The following is a 13,160-nucleotide window of genomic DNA, read 5'->3' on the forward strand; positions in this document are numbered from 1 at the left end:
CTTCCCTATCATTCTTTGTTTTTCTAATTTTCTTTGAAGTTTCAGGTCTGTGCACAAAGCAAGGCCTTCAGCGCAGATTTCTACCTATAATTCTCCAAGGGTATAAACGGAATAAGGAATAATTCATCCATGTTTATTTTTCAGCCATGTTTTAACCGTTTCAGTAAAAAGATGGGGAAGTCCAGCTATGAATTTTTCCTTCCAATGATCTACCTTACTATCTTCCCTAGATAATAATCTAGAGTAGAAAATATCTCTACCATTTAAAACAAAGTGAAGGGTGACAGTGTAGATCAGTGTATTAACTGCATCACCTTCGTCAACTACATTTTCTTGGACTTGTCCAGGCCCGGCTTCAGTTTTAATAATCCATTGATTAGTAGCATTTAGGATTTGATCATTTGCAGTCTCATCCATATGAAAATCCCGCCATCCTCTAAGCCATCATGTAAAGCCACATATGATAGCTATGGCAATTTCATGATCTTTGTTTCCACTTGCTTTATAAGCGGTGGCATATATTGTCATGTGTTTCATAAGATCAAGGATCTGATTTTCCGACAAGCCATCTATATTCTAATTTACAATTGACCTTCATGAATATGACACAGAACTAGAAATAATGATGTTCTTCTATTTGGAGATCAACAGGAGTGGATATAAGATAATACATTCTAGTTGGGCAACTTGCCTAGTTTTCCCCCCATAATCTATTATGTTAAGATTGTGAAGCTTTCTGTTTAAAATGCATTTTCTATCTCAAAAATTTCTTGGTTTGTATAATTCTGATCTTTTTGTAGAACTTTGTAGCTCACCGATGAGAGGTTTTCCCTTCTCATTAATATTCGGTTTTGCAAGTCTTTTGACTAACTCATCAACCAATTCTTTATAATCTTTTTTTCTCTTTATTCCTTGCAGGCTGAATTTTCCTGCTTCTATACTTGGTGGTGGTTTGAATGACATTGTTTCCCTTTGATTTTCTTCTTTTTTTTCTTGCCGTACAGATTTCAAATTATTCAAGACATTTTCAATTCTAGAAGTTTGTTTTCCTATAGTTTGTAGGAAGAGATTTGTGTAATTATTCTGTTATATGATGTATGATATTTCCTCTAATTTGGCCATATGATTTTCAGATTCCTTAGGCCCCAATTTAAAGGGCGAAAGCTTTAGTTTCAAGCTTCTCTCATTTTAATTGTAAACTCATTTATGGGCGATGGATAGATTCGACAGTTTCACCTTCGATAGTGTGAAAGGTCTGAAAGGCCTTTTCAGCCATATTTATTTTAAACTCTGAAAGCTTAATCCCTTCTTTTTTAAGGATATACTTGAGTCATTTGAAGAATTTCACATTCCTTCTATGTTGTATTATAATTTTATTTAACTTTTTATTAAAAGCATCCATTAATTCTTCTTTAAATTATTGGAAAAATCATTCCCTTATTTGTCTGTTTTCTTCTGAAAGGTAATCTCTTTTAATCCATTCTCTATCAATGATAAACTCGTATTGACTTTGGATTGTAAGTATATCAAAGTCAAATTTTAATAGGGTTGGTTCCTCTGGTTCAGTTTGAGAAGAACTAGGAGTGTTTACTCTATATACTGGATGTTGGACTTGATTTGAAGCATTTCTAAGTCCTTTTAGGATTATTCTTTCATTATGGGCTTTTTCATAATCTGATTGAGGAATAGAGGAGGTTGAGGTTCTTGGCGGATTTCTAGGAAGTGTATTGGAAATACTTAGTTTAGTTTTTCTAGACGATGGAAATTGTATTTCAATTTCTCCATCTGGATATTCGATTATTTGTTCAGACTCTAATTTTAAGAATCTTAGTCTGATTTTTAGACTGAAAAAACCATCTTTTCGGTAATTTAACATGTGTTCAAGATACAGACTCAGGTATAACCAGATTAGATTTAACCATATTTGTTTGAAAGAAAATGGTCTGACCCTTTGTATCCATTGCCTCGCATTTGGATATAGAGTGTTCATAACTTTATAACCGATTCTATAAACGAGAGCTAACTTTTAAGATTCAGGATCCATATCAAAACCTTGAGTTTCTAGATTCAGAGTTAAATTCGCAAAGCAATTAAAATATATTGAACCATTGCAAAGAGTTGATTCGATGATTCTTAATAAAAAATCGGTGAACCTTCTATGTCTGTTATCCCTTAAGCAAAACAAAACATAGTTGTTTAACCCTATCCTGGTTAAGGGTTTAACAACTATTTGGACCAGGCCAATATGCAGATAGTTGAAATCTTTTCTTTTATGTTCTTTAACCATCCTTGAGGATAGAAGTTGGAAACTGTCTTGAGTTTCCATGACAAAAATAATTTTCTTAATAGTTTTAATTGAGAAGCTACTTTTAAAATCAAAAGTCCTCTTTTTATAAACATCCGTTATAGGAACTTTTGGGATGTTCCAATTGTGGATTTGTTTTTCGATATTATCGATAATAACTTCTTCCGTATTATTTACATGAAGTGTGTTAGTAGAAGTTGTCTTACTAGATAGTGTTCTGAACAAATTTTCCATATTCGATTTTATAGTCTTAATCTGTATCAACTGGAAACAGTCACTACACCTTCCATGCCTTCTGGCTCAATGGCGATCTTTGGGTCACGGTGACTTGAGATTTACCAAAAAATCTAAATTTGTACAATTAATCAGTTCACCACTGAATAGAACTTGGCTCTGATATTGTTATATATAGAACTTGGCTTTAACTGTTGTTAATCAGTTAAACAAAACAACAGAACCAGAATAATAAAATGCAAAGCAACAAGAATATAATAAACAACACAACATTAACAATAGAACCATGACTAATAAAACATCGGAACATAAAACTTATATAAGACAAGCTTGATACAAATAAAATAAGCTTGATACACCACCAGGGTAGTTCACTTCTGCTCAAGCGAATACACTCAATACACAAGTACTCAGACCACTACTAAAAACTCTTATACTCAAACTTAACAAGCACTATATATATATATATATATGAGAAATGATGGGATTAGCCCACTAGGGCCCAAATTGATTTTGAGCCGATCTGTCGATCATAGATGTCCGGTAGTGCTTGAGTTTTATTTTTTTTTTATACAGATTTAAATCATTTGAAATTTTACGTTTGTGTTCTTCTCATCAAGGCGCACCTAATTAAAATATAAAAAAATTATTCACAAAAAAAATTACCAAAATACCCCCCAAAACTTTTCAGGGGTATTTTGCTCAATTTATTTCATGTCAAATATTTTTTTTGATATTTTTTAAAGATTCACCTATTTTTGATGAACAACGCCTAAAATTTCAAGTGATTTAGATTTATAGAAAAAAAAAAAATTCAAACACTATCGGACATCCGTGATTGTCAGATCGGCCCAGATTCAATCTAGGACGTTGAGTTCAAATGTTCACATGAGCTAGTGGGCTAATCTCATCTTTTCCCTATATATATATATATATATATATATATATATATATATATATATATATATATATATATATATATATATATATATATATATATATATATATATATATATATATATATATATATATACACACGTCAAGAGTGGATTTTGATTAAGTTTAAACCGCAGAAGAAGCATATTCAAGTTCAACTAAAGGTGGATAAAACTAGAAAGCAACTGACCATTCCAGGGATCATATTTTAATTTTAATTTTTATTATTTATTTATTTTAATTTTTATTATTTATTATATTTTTTCGACTAAGAATCCCAACTAGATGCCGCTTATAAAAACTTAGCGTTTTCAGTATTCATGAAAGCCAACCATTGCTCTGATACTACATGTAAAAATAAGCTATAGATTTACGGATTTAAAAACCTGAAAAATATGTAAATCTTTTTTGGATGGTTGTTAATGATTACTCAGTATTTATGAAAGCCAACCATTGCTCTGATACCATATGTAAAAATAAGCTACATATTTACAGATTTAAGAACCTGAAAGACATGTAAATCTTTTTTGAATCGTTGTTAATGATTACAAAAAAACAAAAATAAAACCGTAGATATAAACATATATGCCATGATCGAGCAGTAAAAGAAAACGATTTCTTATTCTCGAGGGGTGGATCAACCTTCCTCTCTTTTCTCCTCCAAAATTGATAGGAAACTTATTATTGGATAAAGAACTCACTTAAATTATGAATAATATTACCCTTATATAATTATCATTAGATCATAAATTAAGCATATTTTCTAACCGAAAATTGATTTTAGAGCCATCATTGAGATTTCTACGACGAAAACGTTATCCAAACGAGGTTTCAAGGCTTTACTTCTTCTTTTTTTTTTTTTGTAAAGTCCTTGTCCGTTTGTAAACCACTTATTTTCACTAACGTTATTTGTTTAAAAAGGTTTTGTCCCATGGGCACACAAGTGGAGTTCAAAAAATATGAGGCAGCTAGAAGTTGGCATTGTATGTTGTTCTCTTGATACGTGCTCCAGTCACCACACATGAGTTTATTTTTAGCCACGAAAAAAAAAAATGAGAGAGAAGAAAAAGAAAAGAAAAGAACTTTATGTGATCAAGAACGATATAACCCATCAGTCCGTGGAAAAATCATGGATGCGAAGGTTTGCAATGGATAGAAGGGGATAGAGGCCCCACAGCAGCTACCCCATTTCAGCAACGTAGCGAATCAAAACAAGGATTCAGATATTCATTAGATTAAAGAGAGGCCTCCGCCACCACCTACATAAACACACCACCACAAGCCACCACCAAAACACCATCTCTTCTCTTCACTTCACTTGGCTTCCCAGCTTTGGCCAGCCTCTACATCCTTTTGCTCAGGCAACGCCATGGCAACGATGTCCCTCTCCTCCCCCTCTTTTGCCGGCAAGGCCGTGCCGCAGCCACCCAGTCCGAGTTCGGGAGCACTGTCCGTGGTGATGGTAGAGTGAGCATGAGGCGGATTGAATTGGTAGCAAGGCCCGAGTGTCTGGAAGCCCGTGGTACGGCCCCGACAGAGTGAAGACCTGGGCCCGTTCTCCGGGGAGCCCCCATCCTACCTCACCGGGGAGTTCCCTGGTGACTACGGGTGGGACACTGCTGGCCTCTCTGCCGACCCTGAGACCTTCGCCAAGAACAGAGAGCTCGAGGTCATCCACTGCAGGTGGGCCATGCTCGGCGCTTTGGGATGTGTGTTCCCAAAGCTACTCTCTCGCTATGGTGTCAAGTTCGGTGAGGCCGTGTGGTTCAGGGCCGGTGCGCAAATCTTCTGTGAGGGTGGACTCGACTACTTGGGGAACCCAAGCCTGGTGCACGCTCAGAGCATCTTGGCTATCTGGGCCACTCAGGTGATCCTCATGGGCGCGGTCGAGGGCTACCGTGTGGCCGGCGGTCCCTTGGGTGAGGTGACCGACCCACTCTACCCCGGTGGCAGCTTTGACCCCTTAGGCCTGGCCGAGGACCCTGAGGCCTTTGCCGAGCTGAAGGTGAAGGAGATCAAGAACGGCCGGCTCGCCATGTTCTCGATGTTCGGGTTCTTTGTTCAAGCCATTGTTACAGGAAAGGGTCCATTGGAGAACCTGGCTGACCACCTTGCAGACCCAGTGAAGAACAACGCTTGGGCCTATGCCACCAACTTTGTGCCCGGAAAGTGATTCTTCTTCCCTTTCTTAGTGTTGTGTTGTGAAAAGGGTGTGTAAGAGTGATGGAGTTGTGGGTTTGTGTAGTGATGGTCTTCCATCATTCCACTGAATTATGTAAATTTGGATGATTCTTGAGAGCTTATAATGTTTTAACATGGATTTTGATTAATCCAATGTTTTCCTCTTTTTTCATATTTTTCTTAGTCTTCTTTTGGCTGAATTTGTCACAAACTCATGGAAAATTCACTAGGAATATGTTTGAAAAGATAAATAATTCTAGCTTAAGAATGGATAAATTGAGAGATATTGGGTTGAGCTATTTTTCATGGTCTTTCCGGCTGTGGATAAAGTTAGGCCTCTCAATCTAGGAAGTGGTAACATCTAAGGGAAGGAAACGTTAATTTTCCATCTTATGGTTTTCCCTTTTTAAAATCTCTTTATAGGTCAGGCAATGCCGGCCACAAATCCAAGCTGACTAGCAAGCCGAGCTTGGGGCCATGTGTTTTGGTCAGTGAATGATGGATTTGGGTCACAAATGGAATAGATGAAGAATAATAGGTTTGCAAGACAATGTGTCCAAGTAGGGCTCGCACCGAACCAGGCCTGGCCCAACCCCGGTTTTCTTCCCCTGAGGGCCGGCCCAGCCCAGCCGGGTAAAACTAAAAAAGAACAAAGCAAATACAAAAAAAAAATCAGCATCAGGCTGGGCCGAGCTGAACTGTGATGCGCTTGTTTTTGCTTGGCCCAGTCCAGGCCAAGGGCCTTCCCGCGCCACCCAGCCCATTGCCACCCCTGTGTACAAGGAACAGTGCACAAATAGAGACAATATTCAGTGCATTCGAGCAAATACACTACATTTAGTGCACAGAAGTAAGTGCGCAGAAGTAGGTGCGCAGGAATCCGTGCATAAGAGTGAGTATCAGCGCAAAAGAAGAATCCGTGTGCAACAAGAAATGTGTAATCATAAATGCACGACAAGAGAAACAAACTATAAGAGGAGACAGGGTGGCAACGGGCCGTCACTTGGTTTGAGGCTCGAGTAGCCAGCCTAAGAGCGAGGATTCGAGTTATGAGAGAAACCACTTTATGCATAAAAAAAAACCAAATTAGAATCGTCTCAGCTCACCCCTCTTGAGACCCTGTGTGGAGCCAAGGTTAGGACCGTCTCCAGCTCACCCCTCCCGAGACCTTGCGTAGGCGGGACCAATAAAAAACCAGATTAGGATCGTCTCAGCTCACCCCTCTTGAGACCCTGTGTAGAGCCAAGATTAGGACTGTCTCCAGCTCACCCCCTCTCGAGACCTTGCGTGGGCGGGACCAATACCGGATTACAGCCTTTTTTTATAAGACAATTACTTGAGACCCTGTATAGAGCCAAGGTTAGGACTGTCTCCAGCTAACCCCTCCCGGGACCCTATGTAGGCTGGACCAATACCGGATTACAGCCTTTTTTATAAGACAATTATTTGAGACCTTGTGTAGAGCCAAGGTTAAGACTGTCTCCAGTTCACCCCTCTAGGGAACCTGCGTAGGTGGGACCAATACCGGATTACAGCCTTTTTTATAAGACAATTAGAGACCCTGTGTAGAGCCAAGGTTAGGACTGTCTCCAGCTGTAATACTTCTAAAATTTTTTTTTTAAAAAAAAAAAAAACCTTTTAATAAGTGATGGTCCATATGAGCATGATGGTCTTTAGGGACTATCACTACTTTCAAAAGCTTTTGGTTTAATTTTTTGATGCCTTGCCACGTCCTTGAGTGGACGTGGGCTTTAAACGTTTAGGTGTAATATAATTGTTACACCTCATGTAACTTCATAAAATAAAATAATAAGGTATCTTAAGAATTTAAATAGGAGAGGCGATGACTCCCACCCTAGAAATTTTTGAGATCGTTCTCTCTCTAGTCGAAACACAGTGAGCTCCTCTCTCAAGTCAAATTTTTATCGGAAGCTCCCTCTCAAATATTTTAGGTAAGTGACTTCATTATCTTGAAAAATAATCCGTTCTTTTTAAAAATGAAATGAAATAATTACTTCTGTTTATTATCAAGAATTTTAGGCGCGATAAATTTTATGCGCAAGCGACCTCATTGTTTTGAAAAGTAATCTTTTCAATAAAATTGTGATATTTTATCTATGTTAGAAATTTTAAATGTTGTAAATTCTTAGAAATAAATTTATTTTCTTGTTTATTGTTATAGTATTTTAGATACTGCAAAATTATTAGAAATAAATGTGATATTTCTGCTTTTACTAAAATTGTGAGATTTCTTTCTTCTATTTTTGAATATTTAGACATTGTAAAATTCATGTGCAAATGACTGCCTTATTATTTGAAAACTGATATTTTTGCATTTGATTATAGCATTGTCTGTGAAATGTTTATTTGGGAATTGACATCCCATAAATTGTGATAATTCTGTATTCTTGGATTTCTATAAGAGTTTTCTATACATACTAGATTGGAAATTATGCTAGATTGTCCTTACGAATTGTTACCTTTCTGAATTTGAGCCCAAAATATTTGACTGGGTAGTTTTGAAATGTTATTGAAAGTAACTATTATTAATGGTTTCAGTGAAATTCATATTAATAATTTCAGTGATATATTGAGTACATGATATTGCTGCTTTCTAATGTTTAAAGAGATTTAAAAATACTTTAAGTACGCAAGTGTACTCATCCGGTTCGCCGGTGAGGTATAAGTTGACCTATCTGGTACGCCGATAGGGATTAAATGGACTCATCCGGTATGCCGGTGAGGTATAAGTGGACCTACATGGATTAAGTGGACCTATCTGAGACGCCGATAGGGATTAAGTGGACCGATCAGGACGCTGATGGGGTATATAGGTGACCTACTTTGGACGCCGGTAGGGTAATTTGTGAAATCTTTTGAATTTTGCACTGCCGTTAAAATGTTATATGCATTTCAATTATTCGGATTATACTTAATTATGCATTTTTTAAAGTGAAACTGTTAATGCATGTCTGTTAACAGATCTCCTTTTTGAAAATATTGATCTCTTTCAATCATGATTATTTTTAGGATTATGATGATCACTTACTGAGTAGCCAAACTCATCAAACTATGGTAAACATTTCAGGATAACTGCGGTTTCATTTGAGTGCTCGTCAGGATCAACTTTGGAAGATATTGTAGTTGTGCTTAAACTTTCTTTTGTTACTTTATAAGAATTCGACACTGTAAATTTGTCCTATCAAGAGATGTATATATGTTTTGACTGTCACATCTCAAGAGTATCAGTATTGTAAATTCTTGGGGAGTGACAATTATGGTATCAGAGCAATAGGTTTAAGATTCTTAGGAAATTTAAGAAGAATGTACTTAAAATCACATTTATTGCGTGTACAGACTGGGACGAAGTCAAGATCCAGAATAACTGAAGCTAATTTGGAAGGAATTTACAAAGCCTTGGAAAATATGGTTGCTCTAATGCAACATTAGATGGAAAACAACAATTCACCCAGGAAGACAGTTACTGGAAATGGCGGGAGTAATATCGAACAATTTAAGAAATTGAACCCACCTTCTTTTAAGGGTGTTATAAACCCACTGGAAGCCGAGGGATGGACTATGCAATTGGAGAAAATATTCGAGGTAATGGAATGTCCTGATGAAATAAAGGTGGCCTTGGTAGTTTTTATGTTAAAAGGAGAAGCACAACATTGGTGGCGAATGGCAAAATGAGTATTAGTCAAAGAAAATAAGCCCTTGACTTGGGAGGTATTTTCAGAGGCATTTAATGAAAAGTATTTTCCAGATTTTATTCGAGACCAAAAAGAAATAGAATTTCTGAAATTAATCCAAGAAAATCGGACAATAGCACAGTACGAGGCCAAGTTTACCAAATTGGCCAGGTATGCACTACATATGATTAACAATGAGGCAAGAAAGGTGAAAAAATTTGAAAGGGGTCTCAGACCAGCTATTAGAAGCAGAATATCAGTCTTAAAATTGAGAACTTATGCTGAAATAGTGGATCGAGCCCAAATTGTCGAAAAAGATTTCGAAGATTACCAAAAGATGAAAAATTAGAAAAGTCAGGTCAGACCCACACCATCTAATCGACAACAGTTTGAAAGGGCAAACAAGAAGCCAATGCCCTTGCCATTTCAAAGCCCAACATAACCATGTAAAAAATGTGGGAAAAAACATTGATCGAGCCCTTGTTATTGGAATACTGGAGCATGTTTTATATATGAAAAATTGGGGCAACATATTAAAGAATGTACTAAGCTTACAGATACAACAGCTTCCAAAGCAAGGAGAGATAGCTCAAAAGCCTCAGATGAAGAGAAGAGTATTTACGATCACCCAGTAAGATGCTCAAGCCTCAAAATCAGTGATCCAAGGTACTCTTATTATCTTCCAAAAAGTAGCTCATGTTTTGATTGATCCTGGATCTACTCATTCATTTATGTCACCACACTTTGCATGCCACTTAAAGGTAGAACCAGAACAATTAGAATACATTCTAGAGGTAGCCACACCGATGGGAAATTCAAGTAACACCAATATAGTGTACAAATCCTGTGTAATAAAGATAGAAGAAAAGGAACTGTTTGTTGATTTAATACTCCTAAACATTCAAGATTTTGATGTAATCTTAGGCATGGAATGGCTTTTTGCATACCATGCAAGTATTGATTGTTGCAAAAAAATGGTTACCTTTAGTATTCCGAATCAACCAGTATTTTACTTTAATGGTATCAAAGAAGACTCCCCATCATATTTAATCTCCTGTATTCGAGCTGATCGCCTCTTTCGAAAAAGGTGTCAATGCTTTCTAGCTTATATCAAAGAAGATAAGAAGGAAGAAATAAATTTGGATACCACTCCGGTTATCCGAGAATTTCCGACGTTTTCCCTGAAGAATTACTAGGATTACCGCCTGATAGGGAAATTGAATTCTCTATCGAATTATTACCAGGGGTAGCCCCAATTTCTAAGGCACCTTACAGAATGATACCTGCAGAACTTAAGGAACTTAAACAACAATTGAAAGAATTATTAGATAAACGTTTTATCAAGCCCAATGTGTCACCTTGGGGTGCTCCGGTATTGTTTATTAAAAAGAAAGATGGGACTATGAGATTGTGTATCGATTATAGACAGTTGAACCAAGTGACAGTGAAAAATAAGTATCTATTACCTAGAATTGATGATTTATTTGATCAATTATGAGGATCACAAGTGTTTTAAAAAATTGATCTTAGATCTGGGTATCATCAGCTTAAGATTAAAAGTGAAGATGTTCCCAAGACAGCTTTCAGAAGAAGGTATGGCCATTATGAATTTTTAGTCATGCCTTTTGGATTAACCAATGCATCGGCTGCATTTATGGATTTGATGAATCCGATCTTTAAGCCCTTTTTGGATAAATTTATTGTGGTATTCATCGATGATATTTTAATTTATTCCAAGAATCCGAAGGAACATGAGCAGCATGTAAGAATGGTATTGCAAATATTAAGAGAAAAGAAATTGTATGCCAAACTTAGTAAATGTGAATTTTGGCTTGAACAAGTGACAGTTTTAGGGCATGTCATATTAAAGGAAGGTCTATCAGTATATCCTTCAAAGGTTGAAGCCGTTGTTAATTAGAAACAACCAAGTAATGTGACTGAAGTTCGAAGCTTTTTGGGATTGACAGGATATTACAGAAAATTTGTAGAAGGATTTTCTCGAATCGCAACCCCATTGACCCGATTGATACAGAAAAATGTCAAATTTGAGTGAATAAGTGAATGTGAGGAGAGTTTTTAAGAACTAAAAGCTTGATTAACTTCAGCACCTATTTTAACTATTCTTAAGGCGAGTGGGGGATTTGTGATTTATAGTGATGCTGTACATAAAAGCTTGGGCTGTGTATTAATGCAATATGGGAAAGTAATGGCACATGCATCTAGACAGTTGAAAGAATATGAGAAAAAATATCCAATTCATGACTTGGAGCTAGCTGCAATAGTATTCGCTTTGAAAATGTGAAGGAATTATCTATATGGTGAGCAATTCAAAATATACACGAATCATAAGAGCTTGAAATACCTCTTCTCTCAAAAGGATTTAAATATGCGGCAGATAAGATGGATGAATTTCTTAAAAGATTATGATTGTACAATCCATTATCATTCAGGAAAAGCTAAAGTTGTGGCTGACGCTCTAAGTAGAAAATCTACAGGAGTCTTAGCTCATCTAATGATCCAAGAAATGAGATTGTTAGTGAAATAGTGGATTGACATCCGGCTCTGTCAATTAATGGTGTGGTAAGTATGATTGCCAACATTAAGGCAGAACCCCAATTAATCCAACAGATTCGATCGGCACAAAAAAAAGACCCTCAGCTAATAATAATTATAGAAGAGGTGAAGCTGGGAAAGAGAGATGAATTCTCTATATGTAGTGAGGATTTGCTAAGATTCAATGGTCGTATTTGTGTCCCGAATGATGAGAGTGTGAAAAAAGCTATCTTAGAAGAAGCACATCACTCTCGTTATACAATACATCCCGGGAGTATTAAAATGTATCAGGATTTGAAGAAAACTTTTTGGTGGAATAATATGAAAAAAGAGGTAGTATTATTTGTGTCTAAGTGCCTAACATGCCAGCAAGTAAAAGTTGAGCATCAAAGGCCCGCTTAGTTGTTGCAGCCTTTACTCATGCTAGAGTGGAAGTGGGAGCACATCTCTATGGATTTTATCTCTGGCTTGCCTAGAACAAATTCAAGACATGATAGCATTTGGGTCATTGTCGACCGGCTGACCAAAGCTCTCCACTTTCTGCTGATTCGCACGACGTACACTTTGGATCGACTGGCCCAGTTGTACATTAAGGAAATAATGCGGTTGCATTGAGTTCCGGTCAGTATTGTATCAGACAGGGATACTCGGTTTACTCAGCCATGGGGACGAGACTCACCTTTAGTACTGCATTTCACCCCCAAACTGAAGGACAATAAGAGAGGACCATCCAAACCTTGGAAGATATATCGAGGGCCTGTGTCATTGACTTTACAGGAAGCTGGGATGACCATTTACCCCTGATTGAGTTTGCTTATAATAATAGCTTCCAAGCCAGTATTCAGATGCCACCATATGAAGCCCTGTATAGAAGGAAATGCAAGTCACCCATCTGTTGGGACGAGGTTGGTGAAAAAAAACTTTTGAGGCCAGAAATTTTCCAGGTAACCATAGATAAGATAACATTAATTTGAGAAAGGCTCAAGACAGCTCAGAGTCGGCAAAAGAGTTATGCCGATAACCAAAGGAGAGATCTTGAATTTGAGGAAGGTGATCGAGTTTTCCTAAAAATCTCACCAATAAAAGGTATTACAAAAAAGGAAAGCTGAGCCCACGTTACATCGGACCATTTTGAAATCCTAGAAAGAATCGGAGGTGTCGCTTATAGACTTGTCTTACCACCCGAATTGGCAAACGTCCATAATGTCTTCCATGTATTATCACTACGAAAATATCAGTCCGACCCATCCCATATTTTG

The 13,160-nt window shown here is 37.0% G+C and overlaps 1 protein-coding gene across 1 annotated transcript; it reads left to right on the plus strand.

The window, feature by feature from the left end:
- The first annotated feature begins 5,060 nt into the window (after window positions 1-5,060).
- Window positions 5,061-5,805, plus strand: LOC18431319 (chlorophyll a-b binding protein of LHCII type 1-like). The gene has a single exon (XM_088858803.1). It carries the CDS (start codon window positions 5,166-5,168, stop codon window positions 5,646-5,648), a length of 483 nt encoding a protein of 160 aa, XP_088714929.1. The 5' UTR covers window positions 5,061-5,165; the 3' UTR covers window positions 5,649-5,805.
- The last annotated feature ends 7,355 nt before the right edge of the window (window positions 5,806-13,160 follow it).

This window comes from Amborella trichopoda, chromosome 2 (assembly GCF_054954075.1).
Source record: "Amborella trichopoda isolate Santa Cruz 75 chromosome 2, AtrichopodaSantaCruz75HAP2 v2.0, whole genome shotgun sequence".
Taxonomy (NCBI): Eukaryota; Viridiplantae; Streptophyta; class Magnoliopsida; order Amborellales; family Amborellaceae; genus Amborella; species Amborella trichopoda.

Bases quoted from the DNA above. Each gene is read 5' to 3' on its own strand.
- LOC18431319 (XM_088858803.1), top strand. From the start codon at position 5,166: ATGCTCGGCGCTTTGGGATGTGTGTTCCCAAAGCTACTCTCTCGCTAT.